At 40.6% G+C, this 17,338-nt stretch overlaps 2 protein-coding genes across 2 annotated transcripts in view; one reads left to right on the forward strand and one right to left on the reverse strand.

Annotated features, from left to right (window-relative positions):
• The window catches only part of IL16 (interleukin 16), a 32,097-nt gene extending 22,586 nt beyond the window's left edge, over positions 1 to 9,511 (forward strand). Inside the window, exons 14-20 of the mRNA XM_040601514.1 lie at positions 2,089 to 2,230; positions 3,404 to 4,493; positions 4,965 to 5,142; positions 6,715 to 6,816; positions 7,522 to 7,774; positions 8,661 to 8,786; positions 9,039 to 9,511. Coding sequence (XP_040457448.1) covers positions 2,089 to 2,230; positions 3,404 to 4,493; positions 4,965 to 5,142; positions 6,715 to 6,816; positions 7,522 to 7,774; positions 8,661 to 8,786; positions 9,039 to 9,232 — 2,085 coding nt within the window. The 3' untranslated portion in view covers positions 9,233 to 9,511. The remainder of the gene's footprint in view (positions 1 to 2,088; positions 2,231 to 3,403; positions 4,494 to 4,964; positions 5,143 to 6,714; positions 6,817 to 7,521; positions 7,775 to 8,660; positions 8,787 to 9,038) is intronic.
• Positions 9,512 to 11,993: 2,482 nt separating this feature from the next.
• STARD5 (StAR related lipid transfer domain containing 5) lies at positions 11,994 to 17,187 on the reverse strand. The gene is made up of 6 exons (XM_040601515.1): positions 16,925 to 17,187; positions 16,784 to 16,833; positions 16,546 to 16,678; positions 15,107 to 15,224; positions 14,037 to 14,130; positions 11,994 to 13,472 (listed from the first exon to the last, which is right to left on the reverse strand). The coding sequence occupies exons 1-6, from the start codon at positions 17,012 to 17,014 to the stop codon at positions 13,325 to 13,327; spliced, it is 633 nt and encodes a 210-aa protein (XP_040457449.1). The 5' UTR covers positions 17,015 to 17,187; the 3' UTR covers positions 11,994 to 13,324.
• Between the last annotated feature and the right edge of the window lie 151 nt (positions 17,188 to 17,338).

The following is a 17,338-nucleotide window of genomic DNA, read 5'->3' on the forward strand; positions in this document are numbered from 1 at the left end:
CGTAGAGACCAGGACAGCAATGTGCTCTGGGCTGGGACTGGATGGGTTTGTACAGCCTCTGAAGTCAGACTGGTATGGTTCGTCCTAACCTCAACACTCACAGAGCCAAATCATTCATGAAGTAGAGAAGTCGTGAAACAATTTCTTTGTTTCAGTAGTGGATTTTCATGGGAAGAAAGCACTAACGTTATATACAGAAGGTAATCTTAGGCTCATAGACATTTCTTGAGACTAGGAGGTACTAAATAAACTAATTTAAATTGTTTGGCACATATATTTGTTGATGAACCTCAGTATTTGAAAATTGAGTGTATATTTGTACCTTACCAAATTTCAGTTCCCTCTTTTATATAAAATAAAACAGAAAGTGTTTCACATTTGCATGAGTGTGAGGGATTGTGAGATCTGCATGTTGAAATAAAGTTGTGGTTTGTTTAAAAATGAAACCTCTTTCCCCTAGGTTTAGTAATAACGCCAGTAGAAATGAACTGATCTCAATGCAGTGCAAAACCCCCAAACCAGCTCCCAAGCTGCAGAGATAAAATGATACAGCTCAGACTGAAGTCCACATATAATGCTAATACCCAAGAAATTTTCAATTCAGCACCTCATGTAAGGTCATTCTTTTACCATCCCCTCAGAAGACAGCAGTAGAAACATTCATCAACAGCTACTAGAAAATCAACTTTCAGAAGTAAAATTCAGGGCAGTAAGTACTTGTACTTACCACTGCATGCAACTTACTATTCTTCAGTTTTTTTAAGTTACAAGGAGAAAAAACCCTAAAATTCAAAACAAATAAAGTCTACAAAAAGTCAAGCTCTGTTAATGAAAACAACTTCCTCCAGTAAAACAGTCTTATATCTTGGGGTGATAGCTCCTTTAAGCCTCCAAGAGAGAGAGTTTCTTGCCAGAATGTATTTCAGATCATTAAGAGAAGGTTTTATTACTGCTTTTAAATTTTTTTTTAACCTTTATTCCCCAAACATGTTGCATTAGTCAGTTTGAGGCCTGCATACCACAGTTTTATGTGGGGGTTCTGTGGACTGTAAGGTCGCTTTTTCATAATGAAGAATGCTTAACTGATTATTTTCGACTGTGCTTTAAATCACATCAGTTAGACGGTAAGTATAACTGCCATCAGTAAAGAGTAAAATCAAAATGTATCTTCATAGTGCTACCAAATTGTCTACTCCACTTACTGAATGTCTGATGCCCATATCTAACAGCAATAGAACACCAGGGCAACTTTCTAGAAGGACCCTAGCAAACAGGGGATGGAGAATGGAGGAAGGTTCTCCTAGAATAAGAAAGTTGTATAACAAACATGACCCCATTACAGAAAAGCTAAGAAATTGTTAAATTACTCATTTTTTCAGGACAATCTCATTTTTCCAGACCTTTACTCTCTGTCCTGTTTGGTTTTGGTTCCTATTAGTAATCCTGAAGCTTAACTACATAGCAGAAAGCACTTCCAGTGTCACAGCAGAGCAGATGTAACTTGGTATCATTGCTTACAAGGGAAGCAAGTAATTCCAGAACATGTGTTAAATGATGTTGAAAGTGGCATTTACTGCAACTTCAAACTAATCCTCTCACCCTATGTTTCCAACCAAAAAAAAAAAAGGGAGAGCTCTGAAACCACAGTAACAATTTAGCTTGCCCAGCTTGTGCTTAAGGTCAAAAGGCTTCAGAAGAAAAAAGTGTTTCATATGAAGCTAGAGGAAATGTGCTTGACTAGTTTGCAAAAGTCTACTGAATGGCTAATTTTACAAAAATTGAAAATTATAATAAACTCAAAGACTGCCTATTATAAAGTTCATTACTAATTTTTTGAGATGTTAATTGATTTTTTTCATAGTCTGTTTACAAGTGTAACCATAAAATATCATGCCAGCACTCTTGAAATATAGAATAAATTAAATCCAATGAGGATTACATGCCAAGCAGAAGTGAAAGCTTGATTTCTATTCAATATATCTTATCAGATTAAAACTAAATGAAAATAAGGGTGGTTTTTTTCAGATTCATATATAGAGTGGTTTGTGTAATTACATTCTGACATACTTCTATTTCCTGTTTGTTCAGAAGGAAGCTGAAGAACCAATGCTAGAGGGACATCAAACTGATGTAACCCACAGTGTCTTTACCACTTCTCCTACAGCACATGATACTGAACACATAACTGCTGTTCCACTGGACAGAGATCAAGAAAGAAAAGCAAACTTAGGTATGTTTAATTCCATGAACTTTTCTTTGCAGCTAAATGTAGCATTTAGTTTGGATTCCAAAATGGGTATGAGCTGACTTTATCTTTTTCATTCAACATAGACTTCAACACATATCCGTAAGTTTCGGGGTGAACAGGTGAAATTTCAAATTATTGATTAATCTTTGAAAAAAGGGAAACTATATTAAAAGCAGCATAACAGATGATTTATTGTAAAAATGTGTTTATGGACAGGTATACTATTGCTGTATTTTTTCAGATGAAACTGTTTATTTATATTGAAAAATTGATATTAAAGGTTAGTTTTAGCATTTCTAAAGAACATTTTTATAGTTTCAAGGCTGGAGTATTACAATGGTACAAACCACTGATGATAAGTTAATATTTTGTTGTGCTAGTTAGAATTAAGGAAACTTAGTGTTAAGGGAACTAGAAAATCTGAAGAGGTCTCTTACAACCTCTCTCTGTAATTCTGTAACACCTGGCTCAGATAATTAAAAAAAAAAGCCTTAAATTTTTTTTTTTTTATTTACACTAAAGCAGATAACAGTAACTGTGCAACTGTGCACAAAGGTCTGCTGCCATTCAGCGCTACCATGTCTAATACTAAAATGCTTAATCAATCTGTAATGTAAAAAATATTCCTACATTAGAATTAAGTTTTCACTTACTAGAAAAATACAACTGGAAACTCCTGAAAAATTTAAGAAAGCATAAATATTAATCAAAGATCTTAATGGGAGAGTCTTTTTAGAGCCGGATATACTTATAAAGTTATGAAAGAAAAAATATTTTTTAAAGAATTTACTGTAACACCAGCTTTTTCAATAGGCTACAAACAACATTGTAATTTTAGCCATTTTAACTGTTATAGCCTGTATCATGACATCAGCACCCAAGAAATTCAGGTTACCTTTAAAAGTTGCAGGTCCTTTAGAAAAGGAATCTTGTATATAAGCACAGAAGAGCCTTGGTTTTCAGTTAATTTCAGTGTCAGGGTTTGACAGATCAAGAGTCATGAATTTTAAACAAGTTTAAACTTTTCAGAAACTTAAAAAAATACATATTGGAAGGTTGAATGGAATTCAAATTTAGTGAGTTAATAACAACGCATGTATAAGGGATGATGGAGAAGTAGGAGATTTGCTTATAATCAATGTTTCTCCAATACAGGGAATCCACTTTCATCGGTACAAAGGCCTATACTCAAAAGACAAGCACGGGTAGATTATAGTCTTGATACAACAACAGAAGACCCTTGGGTTAAAATTTCTGACTGCATAAAAAGCTTATTTAATCCTACCATGAGTGAAGACAACGTCCACTTAGATTTGCAAGCTGGCATCGACACAAAGAAGGAGAACGAAAATCGAAGCAGCTCAGAGACAGTTCTGAAGAGATCAGAATCAGAAACAGTCAGTTCAAAAGCGCTAAAATCAGATGAAAATGACAGTGTGAAAAAGGGTCCTCCTGTTGCACCTAAGCCAGCCTGGTTTCGCCAAAGTCTGAAAGGATTGAGGAAAGCAAGTTCAGATCTAAAACCACAGGCAGATCAAAGTCCTCCTGACCTCAACAGCATTTCCAGCAGAGAACTGCAATCCAGCTTATCCCGTATCTCTCCTAGGGGATCATCAATAAAACAAAGAATAAGCTCATTTGAATCTTTGAGTGCTCCACAGTCACCTGAAAAAATACATCGAAGGTTTAGCCTGAAACCATCAGTCCAGAAAGAACACCCTCCCACTGCAACAGGGTCAGAAGCGGCTCCAGCCCATTTAGACCAAGCCTATCTCCAACATTGTGAAACTAGCCAGCACCTGTCACATGTGGTCACAGGTACAAAGAGCCTAGACAGATCCTCCTCTCCCAGGAAGGTCCTGGAGGCTAGTTCAGAGAAAAGCAAGAATGCCAACACTGAAAATTCCTCGTGTCTCTTAACTACAGAAGACATTGCAACTTCCCATCTTGTATCAGCAGCAAAAGCACACAGCCTAAGATCACGAAGCTTCCCACTTACTGATACGCAGTCTTGTGAGATGATGAAGGCATATAATGAAAAGTGCAGCAAAATCTATTCCATCAGTAGCCACGTGTCATCTGCTTTAATGAAATCTTTGCTTTGCCTTCCTCAGTCTCCAGCTTCTTCTGGAAACAATGCATGGGAAACCCTGGACACGCTGTCTCAGTCCTCTGTGGAGGAGGACGGGACTTCTCTCACACCTGCAATTGAGAGTCACCACCTGGATACTGGGTTTTCGCTAAAGTAAGATACCATATTTAAAAATCAGATTTACAGATTAGTATTGGTGAGCATCTGTGCTGATCTGCTGACAGATTAACATTTAAAGGTAGTAGTACACAATAGTATACCACAGACTAAGTTAAGAACTTTTTAGAGCACAAAAGCTAAATGACTCACACAACAGACTTCTTTTTAATTTGTATTATATAAGCACATGCATATTTCAAACTTTCTCCTACTTAAGGAGTAATATTTTTAACATTTCCATGATAAAGAAAATTTAAATACATTTTTGCCTGCAGCCAAGAGATTATTCTTATTCTTTTATGTGATGGATCCTGTATTTGTAATACTTATTATAGGAGCTCCCACCTCAATTAAATGCTAATAAGATCAAAAGATGACTGCTCCAAAATTGTCTGTGCTATACTTTTGTAGGTATGTTCTTTCATAACTCAACGTTTCTTTTTTATTCTTGTCACAATGGGACAGCCTCTCCGAGTTGAGAGAATATACTGTGAGCCTAGCAGACAACGAGAAAGAGGAACAGGAACATGGCTCACCTCAAACATCCGGTGTGTCAGGGCAGTCCGTCATCTCTCTGCTCTCCCCTGAGGAGTTAGCAAAGCTTATAGAGGAAGTCAAATCACTAGATGAAGAAACTTTAAAGGTAAAAGCTGCATTTTCTTTTTCTGCATGATTTCAGAAAGCTGTAGAGTGAATGCACCTAGTTAATCTTTGCAACTTGATATTATAATAAAGACATCAGTCGTCTCAATATGTACCAGTAGTAACGTTTAGCTCTTTTGATCAAAATTCTTGAAGAAGTCTTCAAAGATAACTAAGCAAGAGAAATATCCATTTAACTAACGGGGTAACAGTTATTCAGCCAATAAGGTTGGCATATGGAAAAGTAGACACTGATAATTTGGAGGCCTTTCTTTTTATTTGGGTTGCCAGTCTGTGACAATGCCTCATTGTTGGGACCTTTAGTTTTACTGGATTCATATAGAATTGTGATAAAGCTCAAAATAAGTCAAAATCAAGGTTTAAATGTGTGTATTCCAGAACTGTAAAGACTTTCAAAGACAGCTCATGCTCAAAGAAGACAGATAGCATCCAGAGCTCTGCACTGAAAATGGTTCAGCTTCTGCTGGCAGCTATGCACTTGCTGTGTTAAGACACTCCAAGCTGTGCAAAAGCAGCATCACCTGCACCAATGAGCCTAAGCTAATGTAGTTTTTTTCTCTTAGCTAACTGCAGTGGCACATCTCCCTGGTTTGGGTCTGTACAGCACGGAGCGTGGGTAGTGAATTCACGTCTGCCTATCAGAACACCCAGTAGACACGTTCTCATGTCAAAGACAAATTCTTACAGACATCAAACTTTGCTAGTATGTTGCAATCAAAAAAGCAGTTTGACAAGCAGAATTTATGAAAGCCAAGTCTGGTATCAATTTGTGTTTGTTGTCAATATCCCATGTCGATATTTTTTGTCTGATTAGCAGTATAAGCTGTGTTGCAACGTTGCCCTCAACAGGACATTAGCCTCTCTCATATCAAGTGGTCTGTTTTCATGGAATTTTCAGGACAATCTCTGAGCAGCACGTACCCTCTGCATGGTTGCAGCCGGCCAGTGGATTCAGTTGTGAAAGGAAACAGGATACAATATCAAAAGATAAAACTACAAATGCTCACATATTGAACACGATCATGAAATTGTGGTCGAGAAGGCACGTTTCCTTAGGAAACTAGGTTAAACAGGAGTTGTTGCCCTATACAAGATCAACTTTTGGATGACCCAGTCAGAGACAGCTTAGAACACTTAAAAAATAAAAATGAGAAGCAATTTTTAAGCTGTGACACTTGTATCCATGTGAGTTGCATGCCACATTCTTTTGCCACTTTTTTAATGAAAAGGTCCTCTAACATGATTAAACAGTATTTCCTGTTTCTACAGTACATATACTCTTTAATATTACTCAATTTATGGTCCAAAACCAACTGATAGATGGTTTACCAATCCAGAATAATTTCAGACACAGAACAGCATTTTACAAAACAGGTAACTGGTAGGTAAATTTAATCAAAACCAAATACCAAATGTGTCTCAGTATTATGCTTATGCCACGAAGTTTCATTATAAAATGCACAAAGGGCAAAAAAACCCAACATGCTGATTTTCCAATCATCTTGGCATATATATTGGGAAGTTCTTGACTCCTATTTCTTTCTTTGCCTAGGAATTTGATGATATTCACGTTACAATTTTGCATAAAGAAGAAGATACCGGGCTTGGATTCAGCCTGGCAGGGGGTATTGACCTAGAAAACAAAGTGATAACAGTAAGTAGCGTCTTAAAAAAATACTCCAAAACCAACTACTCTATCTAAAAACATGTAATTTACTGGTTTTCCGCTACAACAGTTGGCTTTTGGCATAATCAAAGTAGGCAGCTGTACTGATAGTCAGAAGAATGGTCTTAATGGGTGAAAACAGGACGATTCTGCAGAGAGCTGCCCTCTCCAGGTGACTGGCAGTGGTGTGCTGTCTCCTTGGGTGCTATACTCCCCAACAGCTCTGAAAGCCATGGCAGAACAACACACAGCCCTCAGGGGGAAGTAACCAACACCTAACTGACATGCAGGGTGGTCAGGAGGAATGAGGCGAGCACGTAGACACGAGCAGGTAGACACGTAAGGAGTCTCGAAGCTGGAGACTCTCTTTACTCCTTCCTCCCACTAGCAGAGCAGAGAGGGTTGGGAAGTAGCAAACACAAGGTACATACCACAGGCAGTAAGGTTTTGGCCATCTGATTCCAGGGCTAAACGGATTGCCTAGCTGCTTGAGCAGGGCTGTGCACAGGAGAACTTCTCTGTAAAAATCTGTTCAGCCCTCAGCCCTGAAAAGTGCTAGAAGCAACTTGTTCCTGGCAAAGAACGGAAAATGCACATGGTGAAGAGTATTGAGTGATTTAATGATTTGTCCTTTTTTTTTTCCTCTTTTTTTTTTTTTTTTTGTGTGTGTGTGGTGACTGGGCTCTTCAATAGGTTCACAAAGTGTTTCCCAATGGACTAGCATCTCAGGAAGGAACTATTCAGAAAGGAGATGAAGTACTATCCATTAATGGAAAGTCTCTTAAAGGTGCAACTCACAACGATGCCTCAGCAATCATGCGACAGGCTCGACAACCCAGACAAGCTGTTGTTGTCACTAGAAAAGCTACAGATGGGGAAAAAAATCTAAGTGTTTCAATCAGCTCTAGTACATCTTCAGTAACAAGTGATGCCTCCCAAGAGTCTGGTAAGTTCAGTGGCATTACCTTGCAGCCCCCATTTGCTAAGTGTTTACTCATGAAGTGAAGTCCAGGTGTTCATAAAGTAGCTCAGCATTGGCTGTGTAAATCTGTGTGCCATGATTAAAGACAGCATGCTTAAGAGAATATTCCTGAAATAGACATTTGGCATAACTTTGTTGGAAAAGGAAAGAATTAATGCATGACTAAAATAAAACAAGCCTCTGAAAAAACCCGTGTGATCCTCTGTAAGAATTTCTGTAAACATACAAGGGTTATTATTGTAGTAACACAACTAATTGAAGCTGTAATAACAACTCTGTGAACATCAATTCCTTAATAGTATTAGATTCCAGTTTATAAGGCTTTTTTTCTGTGAAAGAGAATTTTGGTTTGAACAAACAATGTGCTATTGTTTGATATAGCAGGTGGCTACATCTGAAACATAGCAAGGTCAGATTTTTGCAGAACCTTTCTTTCTTAAGATATTTTTGTGGCTTTTTTCTAAAGTATGATCTGGACATCTGTAGCTTCATTTACATAGCATACATACATACAAAACATTAGCAGCTTTGTAGTTGATAACAATTTCTAAACAAACATCAAGTCAAGTATGTTTACCTTAAATTTTGTTCACTGAACAATTTTTGTAATTCTAGTAAATGTCACCAGCTTGTATTTCCATTCTGCTATGAATTCCAGCACAGCTTTCTCTCCCCAGCACCCCAGAGGGCCTTACAATGACAAAAAGAGGAATTAAAGGCTATAGTTTTCTCTTTCGTTTGGCAGTTTATGGTGCCTTTGCAAACAAAACAGAAGTTCATTTTTTGCGGCAGATGTTTTAGCTCTTCAGGCTATGCAGTGCCCATCTGCTAACCTTCCATTTTTTTCCAGCAACTGAAGATACAATCTGCACTGTAAGTCTTGAAAAAACACCTGCCGGTTTAGGATTCAGTCTGGAAGGAGGGAAGGGCTCTATTCATGGAGATAAACCCATCATCATCAATAGGATATTTAGAGGTAAATACACTTAAATATGTACATGGCAGGTTCTTAGCTGACGCAAACTTGAGCAGTTCATAACCAACTGCTGATTTATAGACATGAAAATGGTATTTTTTGTAAATGGAGCATTATTCTGTACAGTGCCAGTAATTTGTTGCCTGCTGAAACCAGGTGGTTTATACCAAACGTGCTGGTGATACTAAGTGAAAGATATATTAAAGCCTCCTCCACCTGCAGAATTAAAGGAAATTCATTTTCTTTCTCCAGGGACTAGGTTAGAACAAAGCGGCCTTGTTCAGCCTGGTGATGAGCTATTACAAGTGCACACAACTGCCATGCAAGGACTCACTCGTTTTGAAGCATGGAATATAATCAAGGCATTACCTGATGGGCCCATCACAGCTATCATCAAGAGGAAGAATCCAAGCTCTGTTACCACCAAGTCATCTGAAACTTTGTAAGAGGAGGAATTACACTACTGCCAACATTACAAAGAAAAAAGGATTTCATTACTTGCAGCCATTTGGCTAGCATAGCAAGATACTCAGCGCATATGAAAAGTACATGATTGTACTGCCAGTTAACAGAGCAAGCTATCTGGGATAAACTAAGATGTGCACAAAATATGCATGATTCTTATTTCAACATTCAGAAACACTGTTACAAAGTGCAGAATTATAAATAACAACTTTATTAATAATATACTGGTTGTAATAAAACATGTGACAGCTATAATACTACCCTATTCTAAGCTATTAACTTAAATACTAGAAGGACATTCTGTGCTAAGTCTCCAGTCCTATTCTACAAGTCTTGCTCCCTGCCTTACCTTCCCAGGAGGAAGAAATAAGTCTACCAGCCTACAGCTAAACATTGCCTTAGAGAATGTGTAAAGCTTTAGAGAATGTGTAGAGGGCAGAGAAAGTGGAATGCAATTTTGAGTGTCAAAACAACAACGTGCCCTAGAAAACTCCAGCTTTTCTATTCAAACCACAGAACATCCAGGACAGCCAAAACCTGTCAAGGTTTGTACTACTAGTTGACAGAACCATCTCAACTCCATCAGGCCAACACAGGGTGGCAGTGGGAAAGGAGTATCTCAGGGTATTGCAAGGGTGAGGCAAGAAGCTTAGGGTAATATAATGGTTTTCCTGACCTTCCTCTGGCCAGAAGTCTCAGAGGACTACAGCAGGAGAGTAACAATTTAGAACCAAGCCTTACCTTCTAACCACACAATTTTTTTGAAATGTCTTTGCGTTCATTTTGTAAGGGAAAGTACTAATGAGAGTATTTGGGAATCAGAAGTTCTGAAACCAAATATTTATTTTGGAAATACTAAATAACTTGGCAAGAAATCTGTGCTTCGAATGCTGCTGTTGGCATTTTGGTGGTGCTCTCTAAGCACTGTATGGAATTCTACCATACATGCGCATCTATGGCAAGATGGTCTTTTGCATCCATTTGGTCTTCTCTGACACACTCCACACTAAAGGGAGAGATGAAACGTCAGGATGGAAGTAGTGACTCGCCAGATGAAAGTCAGATGACTGCATTGGTTATTGTTCTTTGGCTGTTCACCTTCCCACAGTTGGGAATTTGCTGCACCCATCTTCGATTACTTAATTTCACCAAACCATAAACTGCAGGAGTTCAGAAGCTACCTTCCGTGCACTTAACATGATGTCACAGAAACAGCAATTGAAAGAAAGGAAAATAGGATGGACAGGAGAAGGTATTAATTGAATCCAGGCATACAACTTGCTTTGGCCTTTCCTCCCAAGACAATTCTATATTAATTCTTGAAAGAATATTCTTGACGAACCATCTACCCCCACACTCCCAAACCCCTTCTCAACTGAGTTGTCTTTTCTGAAAAACAACCAAACAGTCCTCAAAACATTTCTATGAATTGGGTAGCAACCAAAATGGGAGAAAAAAGTTAGAGAGCATCTTTCTTTTTTAACTGGTACTTTCATGAAACTCTGATTTTTTTTTTAATTATTATTATTGTTTAGATTTTTTTTTTTTATTTAACTTAACCTGTGCTATTGGCTTAGGCTTAACGAAGTCTAAAGGCCTGGTGCATATAAAAGATTCTAAGATTTTTCAGCTACTTGCCCATACTACCAATATAGGAAAAACATGATTTCCGTACAGAAAAGCAGGTCTGAACTCTAGCACTGTTAAGCTATTTCCTGTGAAAGACAGATCATGCTTTTTAGTTAGTTGCGTAACTTCAACACCACAGATGGGACTAACTACAGCCATAGCACAGAACGCCTTAATTACTTCAATGCCATCCGCCGAAGGTGTCCTTACCTGAAAGAGCTATTAAATTTCATCAATTTAAGAAATGACATTGAACCACCAAGACAGGTTTGATCTTAGTTTTTTTTCCAGAGGTGCTCCTCTCACTTCACTTCCAAAGTTTTTCAGGCTTTTTTGCATGCCTCTGCATTTCCTGGCATCTACCAAGATCAAAAGAAGTCAAAACATACTGTGTGACAGGCAGCATGTCTCACTGGGGAGTCCTCCAAGATCTTACAAGATGATCTTTGCCAAGACATTTCCATCTCCAATTTGGCAGGGCAGAAGGCTGAATGTTAAGGGCTCTTAAATCCTTCTGGATAGAAAGCGTTGAGCACTCAGAAAAAAGGATCCTTAAGTTATTCCAAGGAAGAGCCTCACCTACCACCTGTATTGCTCAGAGCAATAGAACAGAAAATACTAAATATATAGTAAATAGCTAATAAAAAGCCCCATTGTCTGAAAAAGGTTTACTTGGAGGAATAACGAGTGCTGACCTGAGCTCTGCTCCTTGAACATTTTGCTAAATTAATCATAATCCTGCAAAGACTTGCTGAGATAGTACATTTCATGCCTAACAACTTCAGTGCATTTAGATAAATACGTATGAACCTCTATAATATCAGGGCCCAAATCTCTCCTCAGTAGATTTGTTACTCTTCCTAAGTACAGAAAACAGCAATTGGAAATAAAAGACCAACTAAGGGCAAAGAAGCTGGGACGGTGAGTGTTCTCACCAAAACACTTCTATCCTCAGTTAATGGGGAGTGTAAATGGGAGTGAAAGCTTTTCCCTCTCGTTGACTTGAAATTCAGAGAAATGCTGGAAGTCTAAGTCGCTCTTACATTTCCTTGATGGAAAAGCAGGTGCATGAGGAACCATTTTAAAGGATGATACAGGAAAACCAGCAAGATGTAGCAGAAAAATATTTATTTCATCACACTGATAAAAGCTTTTTGTATCTTTGTACACAAAGGACACTACATTAAAAACCGCTTCCTTGAAAAATCTGTTCCATAGGGTGAGACTGACAGTGGGAAACTTTATATGCAAGTCCATGCCCTATACCAAATATAAAACAAATACAGGGACAGAAAGCAGAGTGTATTAACCTTGTTAACTAACCAAGTTACAGCATTAAAATCACAACCTGCATTTAAATTCCTAATTCACCAATTATTTTACCTTTTGTAATTATATGTAATCTATAGTAATGTCTGACATTCCTGCAGTAACCAGCACTATAAATATTTTCTAAAGCTAGACACATCACTGCACACAAGATCAGGAGCTGATTTCCCAAGATAGTGCTATGAGGCAAATCAAGTCTTAGGAAAAAAAAAAGCAACATCCTCATGGCCTGTTAAGACAAAGCTACAGAAAGTTTATTTACCTGTTAATACCTCGCACCGCAAGAGACCAAAAAACATTAAAGCGCAGTTCAAAATAGTCATTTCAAGCACAGTTTAAAAAATGACAAGTAAAGTGCTTCATTTATTGCCACTACAACAGTGCAGTTTGTTTCATGACTTTGTGGGAATCACTGGTTTTGGTACAAAGGGGAGAAAGGAAGAGTGTCTATTTGCCAGCCCACAGACCTAGGAACGAGTTTGCACTGCTAAACCTCAATTTAGGTAAAAAAGCATTAAGGCGTATTTACCATTAGTACTGCTGGAAAAAGCAAGTGGGATCCTCCACACAACCCAGTTTGTTCTGGCTTTCACATTTGCTGGCTTGGACCCACTGAAGCATCTTAGCAGCTATATGAGTGCTGGCAGCGTAAGAGCTACCTCTTTTTCTGGGGAAAGAACATTGTTCCGCAGGAGCCTATGGGGAGCTGCAGAGACAAACCAGGACTGACCTGCACCTGGCTAATGCTGTAGTGCTAAGTGGATTTTACCAATGCCCTTCCTCACAGACCCTGACAAGAATATGGCCAAGAACAGATCCAGTATGTGCATCTTCTCCCTGCAGACAGCCACCAGTGCTGCCTCCAGGATTATTCTGGGCTCTGGAGTGGTATTTTTCCAATAATGAAAATGAACAATACATATTAGAAAAGAATGCGCTGGTTTACATAAAGATAGGTAGAAAATGCTGTTTTAAAAGTTTACTCAAGTCGTTGTTCACCTTTCACCTTTCCTAAATATCTTTGCTGGCAGAACGGTCCTGTAGGCCAACTTCCTATTTCTACCCTCAAGCTGCCAGATTTTTTCCTTGGCTGGTGAGATCAGCAATTGGTCTTTTCATGCTTTTAATGCCTTAACAGCTTTGGTCAGGTTACTGTAAAATCCAGCTATGTTGGCTGGAAAGAAGGAATCCACCACCGTCTGGGGAAGATAGCCACCAAGATCAGTCTGAAAGAAACTGAGGAGTTCAGTCCTGTCTGGCTCCCTGCAAAGACAATGCAAGTGTTTTTATAGTCAGCAGTTTAAAAGCATTAAGAACTTTACAATAACTCTCATATGTATAGTCTGAGGATTGATATTTCTAAGTACTTTTTAGTTTTTAAATCAAACAACAGGCATTAATTCCAAATGTCAACGAATGTGGCTATCCCCACGCATCAAGTTAAACTAGGTACACAAACTAATTAGGTACATGACTATTTATAAATTATGGCAGTGTAATAAACAACCAGATACCAGTTTACCAAAAGTTAAAGGCCATACTTCTATGTCCTGCTGAATTTCTGCTTAAGAGGTCAGCAAGAATCCTACCATCATGATGGTTCCTGTAACATTAAAGACTTCTGTCCAGGAAATGGAGACCAATACATTCCACAAAAGAAACAGAACAAAAAGGGCACCAGTCATAATGATTATCAGTCAAAGGAAGACAGAAACATGCCAATTCCAAGAGCCTAAAGATCACAGGTGGCTACATACGCATTAACACAGCACACAGCGGACAAGAATGGCTTTAGAATACACAACATTGAAATGGATTGTTTCTTACCCTGGAAGAGGTATACAGAAACAGCCACAGGGATAATTAAAACCTCTCACAAAATCTGGTTGAGGAGGACACAGTGGGTGTTCCACATTGGTGGCTATAAGATAAAGCATACAAGAAAAGTGTCATTTTCACAGAAGATGGGAAATAGACCTTGGTACCCAAAGCACCACTTGAGAAGCAAACTCACTGTCTGAGAATATATTTAAGAAGAATGACAGCATAACCTTTTCAATGTGGGGCTGTGCCACACAACTGGTCAGAAAAGATCATTAAAAGGAACCACTCTGGTCACTGAATAGGGAAATCAAAGAAGTGTTTAATTCAGAAGCAGCTGTCACTGAGCTCTGTGCTAAGCATCAAGACACTTGAGGGAGTTTCACTGAACCCATGTTGTGTGACAGCACTACTTTTCTTGAAAGGTCATTCTAGCTACTTCCAACAAATCAATGCCACAGAGGTATATGCCACTTGACTACTCAGAAGCTGCACTCCAGCAATTCTTGCCAAGGCACTCCTGAACAGGATGGGAAAATAGGACAGCTAAACAGTGGGGCAATAAAACCACCGACTTTTAACAAACAGGATGAAAGTGAAAACCCAAAAGAAATGTCCTTCCACACAGCGGCAGCCCCTTATATGGTTTCACAAGAACAATTATATCCACATACAGGAGTGGTACATTTATTCAATAGTTTCACCAAAACCTAGAGGCTGTGCAGAAAATGTTAAACCAGGATCTAGCCTAAATGGGACTCCTTTTATGTAAATTCTTAAAACACCACCACCACACACACAAAAAAACAAACCCAGAACTTAGTAGTAAATTAAATACTTATTCAATCTCGAAAGCATAGCAAGGAAAGAAAGCATAGATCAACAGTATCATTATTATCTGAATGTTAAGATGACTTACACACTCTGACAACAACAATGTAAAGAGACCAGTAGTATTTTATCTTCTGATCAAGATCAGATCAACAAGTACTGAACAACATGTTACTTATTATTACTGGTAGCTGTCGGTTACCTCCTAACCTAACATGAACACGTTAAGACTACAAGCATCTTACCAGCAGATAGCATCATCCCATCTTCATACTGTTTGATTAGTACCACATCCACAAATTCTCTTGGGGAAATAATCCTCATGAAAGCTGAAGGTGTTGTGGTTCTGCATACAGAGACAGTCTGGAAATCACAAAACAGTTATGCCAGTTGATGCTTTAAAAAGTACAGCAGAAACCCCCCTGTACTTTCTGGTACTCTTTCAGTTACGCTTTCTACACTTATCAAGGAGTTCTGTTACACCCTTTGTTGAACAAAATGCGAATCAGCACAGTCAAAAGGCACCATGGTATGTTGACCAAAGACAGTTTAATGGAGAAAAACAGAGTGCTGTTGTGTTGCTTCCAGGTTGATTAAGAACAGATACCACAAAGGATGCTGAAAATCAAATCTGACGCATCTATGCTCACAGAACAGTTAACAAAGATAACTTCCTGATATCCTGTCACAGGGAATACAGCTTGATACACTGGAGAAACCTTAACACTACCATCCCCTTTTGTGAGGCTCTGCGGTGGCAGGCTCCCCAAAACAGAGGTTTCCACTACACTGGTAAGTGCTGGCAAGCCTAGTAAAGTCTACAAATTTCAAGTGGCGGGCTGCAACATTCATGAAGCTGAAGTTTGTAATTAATACTAAATGCCTGTAAGACTCCCACAAGAAAAATAATCTTCCCATAACTTCCACTGAACATTCCTGGGACTGGCTGTGTTTGCACCCTGGCTGCCTCTGAGCACCTACATTCACTTCAGAATTGGGGATCTAAATACAATACCCTTTCAAGGTTCTGACACGCTGTAAAGAAAAACGGACTGCATAACTACAGCAGCAGAAACTACTGCATACATAGCATTTTCATCTATAATACTCTGTGTACAGCATCTCCATTTTAACGATAGAGACACTAAGGCAAAGCGCTGGGTCCCAAGGTCAGTTTGCCAGTAAAAGGCAGAGTGCGGCATGCGCGGTGCAGAGCATCGCATGCTGCTGTGGTGAAAGATGGGGCCAGAATTAATGGCTGATGACATGAATGCTTCGCTGCTTATCTAAGTCTACGTATTCAGGAAACCTTCTTTTCCCTCGCAAACAGCTTGTTAAAAATAATCACGCTTAGCTTGATTTGCAGCATCTACAACAACGTAGATTACACATTCACATATTTTGAGTATGCGGTATTCAGCCAAGAAGGAATCAGTAGCTCCTTTCAGAATGATAAACCATTATTTAGAGAACATATGGAATCTGGGGGGACACACTAATCATTCCTAATCCCAGTACTGTCAGCTTGATCCAGACAGGTTGTACAATTTCTTGGACCTTTTTAACTCCCTGCACACACGTCGGCTGCCTCACGCAGCGCTACAACGGGAAGGTCTGTGCAGCACCGGTGCTGCTGAACACAACGCTGCATCCATCGCACCAGAACAGCTTTTACAGAACTTACATCGCTGATGGCTTCGACGACCTCAAAGTCCTTCACGTTTTGGTCCCACTTGGTCCTGAGCCCGCCGGCCACCGGCTTTATGCATTCCCAGACATCCCGGGGGCTAGCAGGCAGGATCCCCTCCGCCCTGTACCTACGGCGGCACGGAACGAAACCGAAACGAGCTGTCCTCCCCTGCCCGGCCCCCGCACCCCGCGGCGCAGGCGGCCCCGCACGCGGCCTAGCCGGGCCTACTCACACGTTGCCAGCGAACTCCACCGAAGGCCTCCAGGACACCGAGACCTCGCTCTGCGGGAAGGGGGAAGGGGCAGCGTTCAGCCGCCGCGGCGGGCCGGCCCCCGCCCCGCCCCAGCCGCAGCCCCCCGCCCCGCCCGCTCACCGTGCGCCGGCAGCCCCGCCAGCCGCCGGGGTCCCGCCGGTAGCGCCCCATCTTCTCGGCCGCCGCCTCCGCCAACCCCGCGTAGTCCATGGCCGCGCAGGGCGCAGCCGCCGCTCGGCCACCGCCTATGAGGGCGCCGCGCGCGCCCCGCCCCCGTGGGCCGATGGCGGCGCCGCCCCCTCACCTGAGGGGCCGTGCGGGGCGGCGGGCCCGCCTCGCCTCGCCTCACGGCGGGGTGGGGTGGGCTCTCGGACAGCCGGTAGCACCGGGCCTCCCAGCCGGGCACAGCCTGAGCGGGAACGAGCCGCCGGGCGACGGGCAGCTGCGAGGGCGAGTTGCTCGGGCCGGCCCAGCCCCCAGGAGCGGCGGGAGCCAGGGCGGTTCCCTCACCTCAGCGTGGGGCCGCTGCGCTGC

The sequence above is a fragment of the Falco naumanni genome, chromosome 7, assembly GCF_017639655.2.
Source record: "Falco naumanni isolate bFalNau1 chromosome 7, bFalNau1.pat, whole genome shotgun sequence".
NCBI classification, from domain to species: Eukaryota; Metazoa; Chordata; class Aves; order Falconiformes; family Falconidae; genus Falco; species Falco naumanni.

Excerpts from the sequence above, each read along its gene's own strand:
- STARD5 (XM_040601515.1), bottom strand. The coding sequence starts at position 17,014 with ATGGACTACGCGGGGTTGGCGGAGGCGGCGGCCGAGAAGATGGGGCGC. Across the intron at positions 15,225-16,545 it reads TCGTCGAAGCCATCAGCGAT|ACTGTCTCTGTATGCAGAAC; the intron begins GTAAGTTCTGTA and ends TGTGATTTCCAG. Across the intron at positions 14,131-15,106 it reads TGGGATGATGCTATCTGCTG|CCACCAATGTGGAACACCCA; the intron begins GTAAGATGCTTG and ends TTTATCTTATAG.